Source organism: Zophobas morio, unplaced genomic scaffold, assembly GCF_036711695.1.
Source record: "Zophobas morio isolate AGI-343-1 ecotype UQ-CSIRO unplaced genomic scaffold, CSIRO_AGI_Zmor_V1 ptg000002l, whole genome shotgun sequence".
In the NCBI taxonomy this organism is placed as follows: Eukaryota; Metazoa; Arthropoda; class Insecta; order Coleoptera; family Tenebrionidae; genus Zophobas; species Zophobas morio.
In genome coordinates, this window is record NW_026972107.1 from 27,101,774 (window position 1) to 27,121,500 (window position 19,727).

Consider the following 19,727-nt stretch of genomic DNA (forward strand, 5'->3'; position numbering starts at 1 on the left):
ACTTTCTGCCACCGAAAAATGTGTTACAATAAGTAAGTCAGAAAATAAGGTTCGAGGCCGGATTAGATGATGTATCCACTCTTAAAATAACCACTAAAAACATTAACAATTGATACAGGAGTGGAGGATTCTTGAACATCAGATTTCCTTACAACAGGAATACGTGTATTACCTCTTTTATTTTGTACAAAAGTCCACAATTTTTTATGATCATTTACCAAAGAAGACTGAATATCTAACAAATACTGTCTATATGCTGAAAATATTAGCACTTTGGAATGAAACCGATAGAACTTAAATAAATTATAATAATGAGAAGAGTTAGGTTTGCAGTAAATACATGTCACAAATAAATGTTTGGAATGATTTACTTATAATGAAATGAGATTTTATTATCACAAGTCACTCAGTAGGCAACTTGGTGATAAAACCAATTTTTAGAAATTACGAGTAACTAGCACTAAAAATTTAACCCCGGCGATAAAAACTTCAAATCCATTTTAAGGTTGCTTTTTACAGAAACTGCATTCTTAGTAGACTTTTATTAATTAAACAATTGTTTCGTTTTGTAATTATTTAAACGCAACACGGAGAAACAATTTTAAATTTTATTTTAAAATAATAGAAATAATAGAATAATATAAAATTTTAATGAACGAGGCCACGGATATTTGAACAAAAAAATCAGTCGTAAACTGTTTAATTTATTATAACGGATGTTATAATTATTATTATTAGCATGAAAAAAGAAAAATGTGATTTCAACATTTTAATTAAAGTCAGCAGCTCTTGTTTTTCTGAAACTGTTTTATATCGTGCTGCTATCTATACGTAGTATAGTGGTCTTGTAAAGTGAAGTTGGTAGACCTATTGCATGTTTAATACACTTTTAACGGCAAAACACAGTGGATGGTACATGCTGAACTAAAACACGAGTAAAAAGGGTTTTTCTGGTTAACTTTTATAAATTTCCATTTAAAGTAAATCCATAGGTTTTAAAATGTCTCATCATATTTAAGCTTTGTAGTTTCATGGTAAATTACTATTTTCACTGTACTTAACCTTGTTTTATAGTTATAAGGTAGGCTTGCAGTTCCCCCGCAAAATTTGCACTTTGGACAAGTGCAAAGCTTACGCACGCACATACCACAGTTTATTTTTTAAGCACAAAGTGATAAAATGTTTCTTTTTCTTCCTCTCTACCGCTGTTTTCCTCCGTATTGTGATATGCCATGTTTTTTCAGATAATATAAAAACAAATTGGTCGAAGATTATTTCTCCAGAACTTCCCTCGCCCATAAAATACAGTACATTAAATCCAGTTGTTTCGAAAAATTATAAGATTTAATTTTGCGAATTTATGTGTTTATGATAACCATTATAGCGTGCTAAGCGTTTGCTTCAAGTAAGTTTTTCCATTAAACAATTTTGCGATAACTTCATCAATATTTTTACAAGTACACGTAAGTATATCTATTTGGATAGATGAAGGGTAATACTATTAACAACAGTACTGTATTCCCAAATTTTCGGGGAAACAATCTAAGCACGTCCGCCATATGTAGTACTTTAAGACAAATAGTAATAACGCTTGTTGAGATTGTACACGTGAAAGTGAAACAGAGAAACTAAATAAACAACATTTTACATGAATCGCAATAACAGTATGACACTGCGATAGTAGGTACAGACTTTTTTTTTGCTTCTACTTTTAATTTTCAATGTTGTAATTCACATTTGGTTAATTATTATAAGTTGTCTATGTCTAGGGAAGGTTCAGCCTCTAGGGGTCATGAAACGTCCAAAAAATATGAAAGTACCAAGTCGCCCGATGGACTAGATTGCTACATTTGCTTAGCTTACGCTCAGGAAGTAAAAATGGCTTCTCAGCAGTAGTAACTACTTCAAGGGTTTATGTTTATAGGGAAGAAATTAGTTTGATCTGAATGAGTTTGTCGCCTCAAAACAGAGGATTTAAATTATTAATTAAGCCGCAATTTATGTGTGAAAAATAATGGAGATCATATCAAAAACAGCCTCAAAAGCAAAAGAAACACTCATCCCAATAAAGGTGCTTATTTTCAAGCGTTCGAATCGAGACGTAAGTATACGACTCATCTCGAATGATTTTGACAATTTCGAATTCTTGACACCGTTCGGCGATGGGAGTCGGGTTTGAATAACATTCGGCGTTCGAATCGAGTGTGAGTCGAGTCACCCACCGGTGAGTTGTATACGTCTCCACTCGAACGGTTCGAGAACAAGCCCCAAAGTCAAGAGGTTTATACGAAGAATCTTACGCTACGTAGGTATAAAGATGGTGCGGAAATAAAAAAATCGAAAAAAACACAGAAGATACTACATTGGCTTATCTAAAAACTGAACTTGCTTCTTTGGAATAATCCAATCTGTGGACGAAATACTCTATGTCGCGAAGTGCAATTAATTTAAAAGCAAGTAAAGGTATTAGAAAATTTTCCAGTATTAGTCCCTACCTGAAAAGGAAGGGAGGATTTACGAATAATTATTGTTAGTTGTTTTATGTTTAATTAAAAAAAAGTTTTTTACATATTAATTAGTGACATAGACAGGGGGTCGTTTTACTTTATCTTATCAATTATCATGCAGTCGGCCATAAATATTTTATAAACCGAGTTTGCAATAATTTAAAATCTCAAAAACAACACTCCGCGACCACATGAGTGAACGTCGGGGTGTAACAAGTTGATATTTCCAAATTTGGAAAACTAATAGCCTACCTGAAATGTTTTTCACTGTAAAGAGCAGTAGATTTATTCCGCAAATTGCTAATAAAATTCAACTTTTAACATTGACAAACGTCAAACGCAAGGTAATGGCCTGTGATAATAACGTGAAATAAAATGAGGGCACCAATCAAAAAGTGGCAAAGTCTTGACCACAGGGTCTCCTTACATTTATAATCGTTGATTATCATCTAACATTAATTACACATACGTAACGTTTTAGTTTTAGGGTGGAAAGTGGCATTCGCTCCCATCTCTTGTTTGGAAAGTGACAGTTACTTCCATCTCTTAGGTGGAAAGTGACAGATAAATGACATATGTCACTTTCCACCCTTGAGATTGAACTGAAGTATGTAATCGCTCACTTCCAAACTTTTAAAAAGTTTGAAAGCTTCACATTACTGACCGATTGTGAATGAAAACATTTTCACTGCTAATTGGAGGGGTGAGGAGAGGTATAACACATTTTTTTTTTGTTTGTGTACGACATCTCGACATCCCACTTATTTTTAATGACACGCTGCATATTTTTACTTCCTGACCGTTAGCTAAGGAAGTCTTATAATAGGGTGCATACAACGAATCGCTACTTTTAGGTTTTCTCGACATTTCACGACCCCTAGAGTACGAAAAAGTCGGTTTTATGTTTCCGTCTGTCGGTTTGTTTGCCTCTCTGTCTGGATTTTTATTAGACACTTAGACAGTTACTCTTCGAAACTGCTTAATTGTTGTCAAATTTTATATGTGTATTAGGAATATCGTGTAGATGGTAAAATGCTAATCAAAATTTGGCTAATCATCCCCACCAACAATAGGATAACGTCCATCTCCAAAATTTACATTACTACATTATTAAGTATTAGTTTTTACCCTATGCATTCATATGCATGGAAAAATCTCAAAATTAAATAACAACATTTTATAAATTAACTTTGAAATTGTAAAAGCGAATGCTCTGAAATCTTGCAAACGCTATAAGGTGATCTTAGGCATAGTAAATAGTTGATTAAAATGTATCCCTTTTAACTCCTCCCAAAAGTGATGACGTGAACTTACAGTTTTGCAGAATAAATGTTACCTAAATTTTTAAAAATAACATAGGATTGCTTGTGTAATTTATGAATCCAAGTTCAGGTATTACCCTAGACATGAAAATTTTTCGAAAAAAAATATCACAATTGTATAACATTTTACAATTTAACTAAAATTCCAAAAACCGAATGCTTTGAAATCTTGTACACATGTTACGGTTGTCGTAAGCATGGTGAATCCGTAAGCAAATTTTTCCGTTTACTCCCTCTCAAAAAAATTGATGACGTCATCTCAAAATTTTCAATTAATAAATCCTATCTAAAATACACAAAAGAATGACTCTTGACTTGTGGTTTATCAATGAATACATAGTTTTTAATATTACTTATAAAGGGTGACACAAAGCAATTAATGAATTAGGAAAGTGTTTTTTTATTAATTAAGAAACGGTTTACTGTTATTATGGTATTATACAGCACCTATTCAAATTGATGTACGCGTCCTTGATAAAATTTGATAAGGTTATCTTAAAATTTTATTACGGAAAAAAAATACACATAACACGCTCCTCTACCTGTACTTTAACTGTCCATGCATATTTATATTTTAACATATGGAGGGTTATCATTAAAAAATAAAATTTGCAAAATTAAACTTTATAATTTTTTCAAGAAGCCACATTTGTTCAGTTGTATTTAATAGACGAGGGAAATTCTATCGAAATAATCTTTTATCATATTTTGGGCACATGTAAACTGCAGCGGCACTAATCCGTTAATCCTCCCCAGTCGCTGTTGTACATTTTTAATAAATATATATCTACTAGCTGATCCCGTAAACTTCGTTTCATACAATTTAATTTTGAATCTGCAAAACCGAATGCTTTGAAATCTTGCAGATGTTTTAAACATATGATAAGCATAATAAATTTTTATTCAAAATATATTTACTTATCCCCTCCAAAAAATTGATGACGTCAGCCCAAAATTTTGTCGAATGAATCCTCTCTAAAATGTCCAAGATAGGATGAGACTATACTTGTGATTTATCATTCCATTCATAATTTTTGGTTTTGCTTATAGGGGGTGTCTCAAAAAAATTAATCACTGAGTCAATTTATTTTATTGATTGAATCAAGAATTGCAAAACTGAATTTTGAAATATTGCAGACGTTTTGAAGTTACTGTTTGACATGGTAGGTTTTTAATCAAAATATATCTGTTTATCAAGTCCAAAAACTTGATGACGTCATCTCAAGATTTTGCCGAACAAATCCTATCTAAAATGTGCAAAACATCATCAGTATATTTTCGTAATTTATCATTGCATTCATATTTTTTAGATTTGTTTTTACAGTGACTCCAAAAAATGTATGGATCATTCAATTTATTTTAGAGAATAACTCAAGAGTTGAAGAAATTACTTCTTTGAGATCTTGCAGACGTTTTAAAGTTATTGTAAGCATGGTAAATTGTTAAGAATATTTACTTATTCCCCCCAAAAAATTGATGGAACGGCCCACTCGATTTTCGCAGATAATTTTGGGAATACAATACAGTTATTTTTAGTATTACACTGCACCAATCCAAGGTGGTATACGTGTTGATCGTAAATGTTGATTAGGTCATCACAAAATTGTGTGAAGAATAGACTCAACTCGAAAATGCTGAATATGTTTCATTATACTTTTGGTGCGAAGGAAGTTCTGTCGAAACAACGTTCGATCAAATTTTTGACAATGGTTGATATAAATAAAACTCAGTAGATGCTCATACTCGAAATACGAAGTATCTACTCGAATATCAAATCAAAATATTTCTAGTTTTTCTAGATGATGCTAATACTTCAGTAGGTAACAGTTGATGCTCAAGTAGTATCTCGATACAACAAAAACGGAAAACAGTGACAGTGTTCAACCATCAAGGCAAAAATCGAGTCACCAAAATATAAGTTAGTATGGGGTAGACAACTTGAGTTGGGAATCTCTATGGTCAGTGTTAGAAAGAACGCACTGCACAATTTATGCATAAATAAAAGGTAATTATCCTACGACTTCAGTTTTAATTTATCGGATTCCGTGATTCCTTCACTCGACAATGTTTAAATTTTGGGAAAATTTTCTAAACGATTGAAATCGGTTGATCAAAGCTATACATTTTCACGATATAAATAAATAAATTTTAAACATAATTAATATCATTTATAATGTTTAAATATGATAAGCATCAATATACGATAATTAAGCCGGAACTCGTTGTCCTACAAGCCCGAAGTTATTAAAAACAAATCAATTTGTTTAAACAATGTTAAATTATCCCCGAAAATGTGCATTTTCCCGGCCAAAATATGAAAAATAATTTTTGCAATCTCATCGTGACGTACGATGACGTCACTGTCACCTGAGCTACCTGTATAAATGTCACGTTTTTCGGTCCTTTGTGTTCAGTATTAATTTCTGTTTGATGGCGGCAAGATCGTCGCTTCATTTTGGCGTAAAAGTGGAACGTTTTAGTGAATTTCTAGTTTATTATTAATACATATTACGGAAAACATGTTGTGTTAGTGCTGTGAACACGAACGAAAATGGATATTTTTCCGAAAAAGACGGAAAACAGGGTAAGTTCGACTTCAGTTTTAATTTATCGGATTCCGTGATTCGTTCACTCGACTTTGTTTAAATTTTGGGGACATTTTCGAAACGATTGAAATCGGTTGATCAAAGCTATACATTTTCACGATATAAATAAATAAATTTTAAACATAATTAATATCATTTATAATGTTTAAATATGATAAGCATAAATATATATGATAATTAAACCGAAACTCGTCCTAAAAGCCCGAAATTATTAAAAACAAATTAATTTGTTTAAACATTGTTAAATTATCCCCGAAAATGTGCATTTTCCTGGCCAAAATATGAAAAATAATTTTTGCAGTCTCATGGTGACGTACGATGACGTCAATGTCACGTGAGCTACCTGTATAAAGGTCACGTTTTACGGTCCTTTGTGTTCAGTATTAATTTCTGTTTGATGGCGGCAAGATCGTCGCGTCATTTTGGCGTAAAAGTGGAGCATTTTAGCGAATTTCAATTTTATTATTAATACATATTAAGGAAAATTTGTTGTGTTAGTGCTGTGAACACGGACGAAAATGAATATTTTTCCGAAAAAGACCGAAAACAGGGTAAGTACGACTTCAGTTTTAATTTATCGGATTCCGTGATTCATTTGGTCGACAATGTTTACATTTTGGATAAATTTTCGAAACGATTGAAGTTGCTGGGTCATAGCTATACATTTTCGCGATATAATTAAATAAAATTTAAACATAATTAATAGAATGCATAATGTTCAAATATGATAACTACCAATATATGATAATTAAACCGAAATCCATCTTCCTAAGAACACGAGGTTAGCAAAAACAAATTAGTTTGTTTAAACATTGTTAAATTAACCCCGAAAATGTACAATTTCTGATCTAAAATATGAAAAATAATTTTTGCAATCTCATCGTGACGTACGATGACGTCACTGTCACATGAGCTACCTGATAAAAGGTCATTTTTTCCATCCTCTGTGCTTAGTTTTGATTCCGGTCTGGTAGCAGCAACACTGGAGCTTCGTTTTGGCTTAAAAATAGCACGTGTTCGCGAATTTCTAATTTATTGTTAATAAATATTAGCGAAAATGTTTTGTGTTACGTGCTGTGAACACGAAGGAAAGTGGATATTTTTCCAAAAATGCCCGATTTATTTTGAAATATGTTGTTAATAACATGCATTCAGGACTGATAAAGTACGGCTTTGGAATATACAAAGTGCAGCGTTCATAATTCACAAAATACCGTATGCATCATTTTTAAACTACGGCGTCCAAATTTACAAAATACGGTGTCCTTAACCATGCTATCAAACCCTAGTCCTCTCTTTTAATGGCAAGACGCACTCCAGACCTCCTCGTATTGTTTGGTTCTTGCTGGGCAACAGCAAGGAGCGAGCACAGTCATCGCTCTTTGTTGGCAAACGTGGAGAAATTTGTATATTGTAACTTTTGTAATTGAAGCATTTTGTACTGTATATTGTATGTGTTACTAACTTAACTTGGGTCTTGCCAATTTAGCTCCAGTGGTGCAAATGCTTTGTTTTCATTGTGCATTTGTTTGGGTTTTAATTTTGCAACAGTGCATTCTTTGGTTCCGGGTTTGAATTCTCCATGTCGTCAGACGCTTTGGCCTTGGGGAGTTCTTTTGGCCCTTAGACGCTGGGTTGCATCGTTCTTTGAGAATGAGGTAAGACGACCTTGGATTTATGCGGCTGCGTTCTCCCTTGGGCGTGTGAGCGCTGCGACCAATAAATAGATTTCGTCCCGAGTTCCATCGGTGTGCTTGCTTGGGTTTTCATTTTGCAACATTCTCAATTTTTGGTGCAATTTCTTCCGGTGGTGTATTGGGTACTAACTTTGCATTTGTATTGTATCTGAATTGTATCTGTATCTGTTGTGTATTCTGTATTGTAGCTAGATTGTAGGTACCTGTATTGTATTTCCGTTGTATTGTACTGTAGGTATAACGTTCTCTCCCTCATTAACAATTCCGAGCCCTCTCCTTTCCTAGCGAGATCTGCTCCAGACCTTCCCGTGGTTCTTGCTGAGCATCAACTATCGAGGACAGAAAATTCAAATTCAAAACCAGCAAAGTTTCACAAAAATCATGAAAATCGCTCGTTGGTGGCCAACGTGGAGCAAAAGAGACTTTTGTAACTCAACTAACTGTGTTAACTCTATATTCTTAAGGAAAAAAAAAATATTACATTTAATTTATCATTTATAAGGACAAATAGTCATTTGCCACGCCGATGCTCATTTTTAGATTAAATGCTCACAAAACGCGTAAATGTTCAATTTGTGTCCGGGGAGATACAATGTTTGCAAGTCGATACACAGTACATCGGGTAGATGCTCAGGTATATAAGAGTAATAATGAAGTAGGTATTTCGTACTTCGAATATGAGTATCTACTCAGTTTTATTCATACCGTCCAATGTCTCGTTTCAATGTTTGATTATGATGTTGATTATGAGCACAACGCTGATCAACTTCCGTATCCGAATTACCCTTGAAATAAATCATCGCGATTTGCACCTTAGGTAGTTCGTCGCACATTTGATTGACTTCGTGGACTTATGTCAGCTTATCGTATAAAACGAGACAGAATTATTTTCACAGTCAATCAAATCTGTAAATTTTGTCTTGAGAATTTTAAAATATTGAAAACTTCAAATTAAATCCTCGAATAACGGTAAAGTTTGAAGTTTTGTCGAAACCAACAAAGTGAACATTGGTAAATAGAATGGCAGATCAAAATTAATAAGACACTTTCGCAATGTGTAACTAAATTCACTTTAACTAAGACTTTTCTTAAAATAAACGACGTTTTTTTTTTACGAAAAAACAAAGAACGATTTGAAATGCAATAATACTTTTTTCACAATCGCACGGAAGAAATAGTTTTGTGTGACACGTCAGTTAGGCGACAGGTCCGTCAGGAACGCCAACTATTCAAATTCATTCGAAGTGGCGATTCCCATGCAAAATTTTTAAAATTTTTTTATCTTTTATCCGTCTTATTTTTTATAAATTTTCTTACATACAGCCTGTTATTGAAAGGTACGTACAAAATAAAATCGGCAATTGGTCTCGAAGTATGGGTGCTAAAAGTTAAAAAAAGTTCAGGTAAAAGTGTTCTCCTTTTAGAGATAAAAATTATTAAAATTTATGTCCAAATTCGTTGTACGCCTCTGATAAAAAGATCATCTTTCGTTTCTATAGCAACATTTAGTCTTGACAAAAGTTTTATTGTTACAGTTGCTAGGATTTACTAAAATAAATTAATTTTACGTATTTATCCTTCAGTAGCGTCTAAAAAGGTTGGATAAGGGTTAATTTTCCCCTTATAATTTTGATAACACAAAATAAGTTTTTCAGACTTCTTAGACTTCGCGAAAAACTGTCCATTTTGTTGTACGTACCTTTCAATAACACCCTGTATAAACCTTGTCCTGACAATAAGGTACACGTAAAAAAAAAAGAATCGTCCAATTCGGTGCAGTCGTTCTGAAGTTATGAGCGTACATACATTTCGGCGATTCATTTTTATTAATATAGATAAATAATGTGTATATAAGTATATGGTGTGCACGTTTACCTCCAACGCCTGGGGATTACTCGAAACTCATTTCTTCTTAAGTCTGAGATGTTTCTTCTGAAAAATACCGGCATAAACCAAATCAGAAGTGATATTAGCAGTAATCCCCAATATATCTTAGAATGAGTGTCCCGGAAAGAGAATATTTACTGCTTGGAAGATACAACAAAGAACATTTTTAGAAAATCGTTAATACAAATAAAATTATTCTGTACGTTGACGCCCTGACACAAGCTTTTACAATATTAGTACTAACTAAAAGTACAACGTAATATTTTTAGAAAACAGTGTTCTAGTTGTTTTGACAGAACTTCCCTCGCCCACAGACACATGAAAGTGTTTCAAAAAATTATAAAAGTTGATTTTGCAATTTTATTTCTTATGAGTTAAAATAAATATGTGTATGTAATACTAAAGTAAATGTAAAGAAGTGTGCTACGCGTATGCTTCAAATGAGTTTTTTCTTTACAAAATTTTGTCATGACGTCATCAGCATTTTTGCAAGGACGCGTATATCAACTTGGATTGCTGCTGTGTAATATTAATAATAACAGTAATGCGTTCCTAAATTTTTGGGAAAATGGAATGAGCGTTCCTGATTGAATCAATAAAATAAATTGACTCATTCATTAATTTATTTGCGTTACTCTATATAAGCAATTCTAAAAAAATGGTCGACGGTTGTTTCGACAGAACTTCCCTCGCACCTGAAGTACGAGATGAAACATATCCAGCGTTTTTGAAAAACTATAAAATTGGAAGTTGCGAATTTTATTTTTTTTATGAGGTCCCCTATAAGTTGAAATAAACATATGTATGTAGTCTGAAAGTAAATGTAAAGAAGCATGCTACGCGTACATTTCAAATGAGATTTTACTTTACAACATTTTGTGATAAAACGTCATCAACATTTTTGCAAGAACACATATATCAACTTGAATTTGTACAGTGTAGTAGTAATAATAACATTATTATTACAAACTTTCTGGGAAAATAGAGGAACCGTTCCTGATTTAACAAATAAAATAAACTGACTCAATCATTAATTTTTTTTGAGCCACCTGTATAAGTAAATTTAAAACATATGAATGAAAGGATAAATCACAAGTAAAATCTCATCATATTTTGCACATTTTGAGTAGAATTTATATGACAAAATTTTGAGATGACATCATCAATTTTTTGGGAGGAATAAACGGATATATTTTAATTAACAATTTACCATGCTTACAATAATTGTAAAATTCGGTTTTGCAGTTCCTAATTTAAATCAAAAAAGTAAATTGACTTGTTCAATAATCTTTTTAAGTAACACTGTATAAGAAAATCTAAAAAATATGAACGGAATGATAAATCACAAGTATATATATCACATTTTGTACATTTTAGATAGGATTTATTCGACAAAATTTTGAGGTCACGTCATCAATTTTTTTGGGAGGGGGGATTTTGATTAAAAATTTACCATGTCTACTATAACTTTAAAACATCTGGAAAATTTCAAAGCATTCGGTTTTAAAGATTCAAAATTAAATGGAAAAATGTTGTTATATATTACATAATTTTGATTTTTTTTCCAAAAATCTGGATGTTTTGGGTAAAAACTCAACACTGATTCAGAAACTGCACGTGCAGGACTATGTTATTTTATAAAGTTTGAAACCCATTTACTATGTACAATTTTCAGGTGACGTCATCATTTTGTTGGTGGGGATGATTACACAAAGTTTGGTTAGCGTTTTACCTTCTATATGATATTTATAATACACATATAAAATTTGATAACAATCGGTTCGGTAGTTCTGGAGATTCTACCAAAAATTAACACAGATGACGGACAAACAAACCGACAAACAGACAGACGAACGGAAAAGGGAGGCCTATGTTTTGCTCTAAAGGTCATGAAAGTGGCCAGTCGACCGGTGCACTTGACTGCAGTTCTTCCTTAGCTTACACTCGGGAAGTAAAAAAATCATCAGTCTATACGGTTAAGTTAAGAATTTTTCTTAATCTAAACCGTGAGTTATGCCTTAGTGGCTTGAGAACCATTATTAATGAATGATAAAAAGTTTTGACATATTTTTATTTCACATTTCCATTGTCATGGTCAAATTTTACTATGGAGATCCTAACTTCGTAATACGCTAACTAAACTTTACCTAATCATCCCATCAACAATATGATGACGTGACCTTTGTACTGGTACCATTTTGCGATTTCATTTTGAATCTGCAAAAGCGAAAGCTTTGAAATTTTTTAGACGTTTTAAAGTTAGTGGAAACATGGTAAATCGTTAATCAAAATTTATCCGTTCACGACTCCCGTAAAAACGGCGTCATCATAAAATTTTGCCGAATAAATGTTATTTAAATTTTATAAAACAATATACTCCTGTATATGTCATTCATAAATCCACTTTGAGTTTGTATTACCCTAGACATGCAGATTTTTACAAAAAATATCAAAATTTTGCAATTTAACTTTGAAACTGCAAAACCGAATGCTCTGAAATCTTGCAAACGTTTTACGGTTACCGTAAGTATAGTAAATTGTTAATCAAAATTTATCCATTTATCCACCCTCAAAAAAAAGTTGATGACGTCATCTCAAAATTTTACCAAATAAATCTAAAATATGCACAGTATTGAAAGTCTATACTTTGGTTTATCAATAATACTTTAATATATTTTGGAATTACTAATACAAGGTGATTAAAAAAATTAATGAAAGAGGAGAAATGTTTTATTGCCTGCCCCATCTTCCTGAAAATTTCAGGTTACAGTACTGTTTTTAATAATATTACATTCCTCCTATTCAAATTGATATACGTGTCCTTGCTGAAATGATAATGACGTTATCACAAAATTTTGCAATGAAAAACTCTCTAGAAAGATAAGCATACGATGCTTCTTTACCTGTACTTTAACAATCCAAGCATATATTAATTTAAGCTCATAGGGGTAATCATAAAAAAAATCTCAGACTTAAATTTGATAATTTTAAATGAAGTTTTTCGTTTTTTGTCACGTTATATTTTAAATTCGATTTGAAATGTTGTTTTGTAAAATTTGTAGGTATTGTTATTATATATGTATGTATGTTGTTAATGTGTTTAAATGTGATCGGAAAATGTTTTCGTCGTTGTGGAAGGTAGAGCGTTTGCAATTTTCAGCAAGCGAGTTTTTGCTGAAAATGTTTAAATCCTTCTGTGGCAAGTGGTGGTAATACTCTGATATTATTATCTGTATTATTTTATTTTAATGAATAATTTTTTAACTCAAGCAATGCCAAGTAATGCCATCATTGTCAAATAATGCCATCATTTGCGTTAATGTGAGTCCGAAACATAGTTCGAGATTAAAAAAATTACTGAAAGAAAAAGACTATTGCCAAATTATGGTGTGTAATCTACAACCTAGTGACAATAGATACAAAATAACAAAGACGTTTGGTAAAATACACAGAATTCGCGTACAGATGTATTAGAAAATCACTGCATACATATTTAGCAAGTGACAGTTTCGCCGCCGTGAAATCCTCAGTTTTACAGTGCGGTTTTACACGCTACCAACTTAATCTGAACTGAGCAATAATCACTTTTTACGACTCCGTACGTATTGATTTAGTTAGGTACTTCTTTTTCATTGTTGTAGAAAGTAAACAAACTTTTGTTCGAATAGAACAAAGTATAAATTATTACAAGTTCTATTCATATATTAAAAAAAAAACATAATTATTTTGTATACTGTTTTGAGTTATTCGTTCTCGATAAATAAATAAATTAATTAATTAATTAATTAATTAATTAAATAATTACTAAAAATTCAAGTTTCTTCGCCTTCAAAACATTTTAATCTTAATTTCAATTTCTAAATTTGTGCATTTAATAAGCAAACTAAAAAAAATGATCAAAGGTCATTTCGACAGAACTTCCTTCACCCTAGTACAGCCCCAGCTTTTTCGAAACTCATTTGATTTTGCGAATTTTATTTTTTTATGATAATCCTTACAAGTTAAAATAAACATACCACCGCGAGCAAAAAATTCTCGTCGTCAGTGTCAGTGTTTGCCATTTAATTATGTGTAAAAAAAAGACATTGACGACCAGAGGTTTTTGCTCGCGACGGTATGTATATAATGTTAAAGTAAAGATAATGAAACCTGATACGCGTTTATTGCAAGTGAGTTTTGCCAATACCAAATTTTCAATCATCAACATTTTTGCAAGGACCATATTGGATAGATGAAGTGTAATGCTAATAATAGAAGTACTGATTGCCAAATTTTCGAGAAAATGGAGCAAGTCGTTCTTAAGTTAATCAATACAATAAATTAGCCACTCATGATTTTTTTTAGTAATCCTGTATAAGTAATTTATTCTAAAAACTATGCGTCCATTGGTAAACCACAAGTATACGTAGAGTCATCATAGTTTGCACATTTTACATAAAATTTAATCGAAAAAAATTCGAGATGACGTCATCAGTTTTTTGGGAGTGTATAAACGAACAATTTTTTGTTAACGGTTTATCATGATTACGATAACCTTAAAACATTTACAAGATTTCAGATCATTCGTTTTGCAGTTTCAAAGTTAAATCTATAGATCTATAGGGTGAAAAGGCAGTACGGATTCATACATCACAAGTACAATATCGTATTTTGTAAAATTAAGAAAATTACAATGGCCAATTTTGGAGATGATGTCATTTTATTGGTGGTGGAAATGATTAGCCAACTTTTGGTTAGCGTTTTATTATTATTAATATTATTATTGTTCATATTATTATTGACATCTTTCCCAACGGGTTAATCCCAATTACAGGGAAAGACAAGGTGCATAAAAAGTTAAGTGAAAACAAAACGAAAAATTAATTAATCAAGGAATTGTTAAGATACTAAGAAATAGATAAAGAATACCATATATTGTTACTACATATATTACTAGTAATAACTGAAAATTATCTGTGACAGTTATGAAATATTCTATTACAGGCTTTGCAGCCAGAAATAACTGGAAATTTTATAAGGGTATTACTATTACATCGGAGGCAGTAAAAGATATCGTGTTGACGCGAATTATATTTAAGAATCCGGAAATTCAACTTGCCAAGTGACCACATACAATCTACTTTGTTTTTAATCAGAATATCATTTAATCAAAGCAGTAAATATATTCCGTGTTCCACTGCTAACATATTCTTTTGGAATAATTAAATGGTCAAACACTGATTTGGAAAATTTAAGCATCTCAACAAGAACATCATTCACACAATATAGAAGACATTATCCGAAGTCATCAATTGAGAGATTTTCATTACCAACAGGAAGGGGATTCCAGAACTTAGAAAATTTACACAAGAGACAAGTTTCGGAATTGAAGAAATATTTCCTGAGACGGGCAGGCAGAAACGAATTGTTTCGCACCAACAAGGGCACACTTGAACCACACACCCTTAAATCTATCCAATACCGAAAAAATCCCCACACCCCACAATCTATCATAATAAGTGGGCTGATACAAAAACAGCTGCATGGAAAATTCTTCAAAGAACTAGAAGAAACTCACATCAGCAAGAAAATATCATTGACTTGGCTAAGAAAATCAAATTTATATGATGAAACAGAAGGGTTTTTGTTTGGTATTTAAGACCAAGCAGTCATACCAAGAATTACAGAAAATACATAATCAAAAACCCAAATATTGTTTATGCGGTTTATGCGATTGTTATCGACTTTGTACAGAAAAACCCAAAAAGATTCAGCACATAACTTCATCCGATAGTATACTGGCACAAACTGACTACAACGCAGCCAAAATCATTCACAAAGACTTAGTAACAAATCTAAACTTGGTTCAAGATACTACAGACAGAAACATTACAGTCAATAGACCAGATATCATACTTATAAAGAAACACACCAATAAAGCCAATCTCATTGACATTGCTGTTCCTAACACACACAACATAATACTCGTACAAACACACCACACCAAAATTTCAAAATATCTGCTATTATCAATAGGAATGAAAGCAATGCTGAATCTTGAGAAAATTTCAATTCTACCTTTAGTTATCTCCAATGTAGGTGTAGTACCAAATAGTTTAGTTGAGAATTTGAAATATTTACACTTAAATGATTCAATAATTGTCAAAATGCAAAAAGTTGTTTTGTGAGGAACATGTGTTATTGTTCGTAGTTTTCTCGAACAGTCTGATCATCTCAGTTAGAATAGGTTACATTTCAAGTGATGCGCAGATAAATGATCAGTAGTTACGCTAGGCTTTTGGGAATGTGATGAGATTACAGAATAGTAGCATTACTTGGTCTTAGTACCCGTAATTATAGAAGTCTTGGCTCAATGCCGGTCATTTCCGGGTCAGTGGTAGGTCCTAACTTAATAGTAATAATAAACAAGAGCAGAGCGGATTCACAAAACACAAGTGTGGGAATATAATATTCTATGAAATTTAACTTATGCTTATTGTATAAAATTATAAGGAGATGTCATCACGTTGTTGATGGGGACGATTAGAAAAATGTTGGTTAGCGTTTTACCATCTACATGATATTCTTAATATACATATAAAATTTGACAACAATTGGTCTAGTAGTTTCGGAGATTATATGTCTAATAAAAATCCGGACAAACAGACGGAAACGAGGAACCTATTTTTTCGTATTCTAGGGGTGATCGAAAGTCGAAAAAACGTAAAATTAGAAAGTCGCCCGACGTATTCGATTACAATACTTCCCTCGCTTACGCTCGGGAAGTAATAATACGAACTAACACGTAATTACAGCGTTATATCTTACCAACATCACACACCAAGGAACCAGGCTCCAAGTCTTGCAGAAATTGTTGTACCTTCGGCCAGGGCTTGCTTCTGGGGTTGTCGTAGAATTGTTCATAGACATCGTGCACGTAGGCCTGCTCAAGAGCAACGCTTCGTGCCACACGCTCATCCACCGGCATGATCAATCAAGTCCTTTTCCAAACCTGTAATGGAAAAATCAACTGATGTTAGATGAAGGAGATCATGTTAGAATCCATATGTCATGTCATCATCAAAAACGGAAATTTCATATAATTTAGGAAGTGAAATCGACTGTGCACCATAAAATATTCATTTATTCCCTAAACGTAACCGCACTTGCGATCAAAACTAAAACTGATGAAATTGAAAAAAAGTTTTCTCTTGTTTGCCACGACCGAGCTATAACTTTTTGTAGCAGATGGTGAAGTGCCGCATTTGGTTCAAATAGGAGATCAATGAAATATTGGAATATTGTCTAAACACGGCCATTTATAAAAAAAATCACACTGTAATTTACACTATTGTGACACAACGAATTTTTTACTTCATTTATCAAAGAGCAGCACGGATATTTAACATTTACTACACATAAAACTCAACAAACTTGTTTCTTTTTAATTACACTTGTATGGTCATGCTTTGTTGATCTCATCAATAACAATTAACAAATTTAGTGGCTGATTTTTTAGATTTCGTTTCTTTTATTTTTTTTTTTTTGTTTAATCTCTTTTCTCGTAGAGACCCAAATTCTTCAGTGTCTAATGATTCATGAGTTAGTGGTACAGAATTTATTATGCGTTGAACTTTGTTTAATAAGGTTCTAAGCACGTATTCTAAGATATCGTTCTTTGAGAACTTCTTGAGAACGCTTATGGGCGGGGGAATGGAATAATATTAGGGAAGTATGCTGCGAATTTACACGGTGCTGGATTTAACACATATTTTAGTTATTGATTCTAGGGAAACGTGACAAAATGTTTATTAATTACAGTGGATGTGTGAAATAATCTAAAAATTGTATCTTCGGTTTACATTATAGTTTAATATAAAATAACACTAGATTGTTTAATAAGTAAAGAAAAGTGGTAGTTTTTCAGTGAGTGTAAAAGAGCGAAGCGAGTTAATTAACTTTTACACGATCATGGAAAACCCACTTTTCATACGCATGCTATTTTTCGAGAACTCAGTTTTATAAGTTTAAAACATAATTTCAAAGATAGTTTTTTATACAAACACTATTAAATGTAGGTTTTTTGAGCTATTACTTAGTTCACTTCAATTTCAAGTGACATATGTCACTTATCTGTTACTTTCCTCCCAAGAGATGGAAGTAAATGTCACTTTCGATCCTAAAACATTCCATATGTGTAATTAATGGAAGATGGAAATCAGCGATTATAAAAGTAAATAGACCGTGTGGTCAAGACTTAGCCACTTTTTGATTGGTGCCCCTATTTTATTTCACATTATTATCACCGGCCATTACCTTGAATTTGACGTTTGTCAATGTTAAAAGTTGAATTTTATTAGCAATTTACAAGATAAATCTATTTAAAACGATTGTGAATAAAACAGTATACAAACCTCGGCAGAAGTAACATTCCTGTGTCGCGAGAACTAGTTCACCTCGAGCCTGCTCGTTATGTAATATGCTATTAACACTGGTGTTAAAAGTAAAATTGTTAATAAAAAATAAAACATCGGCTGTAAGCGATCTCGTACTACTGCCTCGCCTTCGTCGGAAGCAAATCGTGGATAGCTCTCTTAGCTGCTTCTTCGATTTCCTCTGGTACTGCATCGTTTTCTTCAGTGTTCATGCTTGTAAACATTTACGGAACGTGTTGTTGGTTCCTAACTAAGAACAAACTGACAGTTTTTATGAAGTTGTTCACATCTACCCCGATGTTCATTTCGTTTGTAAAAATTATCAGCAATTAAACGTTTTTGTTGCTTTTTACAGTGTTTAAAAAAATTGGTCGAAATTTATTTCAACAGAAATTCCTTCGCTCCTGAAGTACAAATCGATTCTTTGAAAAATTATATTTATAAAGTTAGATTTAGCGATGTTTGTTTTATGATAACATCTATAATGTAAAAACCAAACGCATATGTAATATCCCCTCAGCCTCTGCGCCGTGGGCGCCCAAATTGCAAGGAATTGTGTAAATTGCACAATGCGGACAATGTAAAATATATTTACAACAGATAAGCAACGGAAAAAAAATGGCCTCTCAGTAATAAAAACTAGTTTTAATTAACTTCAAGTATGTGTTTATACTTCGGAAGAATGGCACGTAGAAATTGGTTTGATTTGAAGGAGTTTGTCGCCTCAAAACAGAGGATTAAAATTATTAATTAAGCCATAAGCGAACAAAATGTTCCGAATATTATTATAATACTTATTTTATCACTATCATATAAAGACCTGAGTATTCTCACATTTTCGAGAAAATGGGGTGGCTCGTTCTTCATTTGGTCAATAAAACATTTGTGATGATCCCCCTCAACGTACGAGAAGATAATATTGTCAAAGTGCAAGAGAAAAAAAAAAAGAAATGGCCAAATTTGGCATCGACCGCCGGTCCGCGTCCTAATACCTAAGCCGCAAGACTATGGACGGTTATATCCTGAGTTAGTGGTAAAATGTTATTATACTATATTAATTTTTTTACGATAATTTGAAACCGAATCATTTTAAAATAGAATCCTTGAAATGACGTCATCGAATTGTTGGTGGGTATGATTAGCCAAATTTTGGTTAGTGTTTTATCATCCACATTATCATAATATACTTACAGCTGGTTTCATAAAAAACGCGACAAATGATAGTGACGTGAACGTCATATTCCCATTGCTTTTCATTGATCTATGAGAACCTGATTTGCTCATATTTTCCCGT

At 32.5% G+C, this 19,727-nt stretch overlaps 1 protein-coding gene across 2 annotated transcripts in view; it reads right to left on the reverse strand.

Annotated features, from left to right (window-relative positions):
- Fid (fire dancer) overlaps positions 1-19,727 on the reverse strand; it is a 61,883-nt gene that overhangs the window by 26,923 nt on the left and 15,233 nt on the right. The window contains exon 2 of one of the 2 annotated variants that reach the window (XM_064060023.1): positions 16,827-17,010. The exons of the other annotated variant lie outside the window; for it this stretch is intronic. Within the exon in view, the coding sequence (XP_063916093.1) occupies positions 16,827-16,986 (160 nt within the window). The 5' untranslated portion in view covers positions 16,987-17,010. The remainder of the gene's footprint in view (positions 1-16,826; positions 17,011-19,727) is intronic. 2 annotated transcript variants of the gene reach the window in all.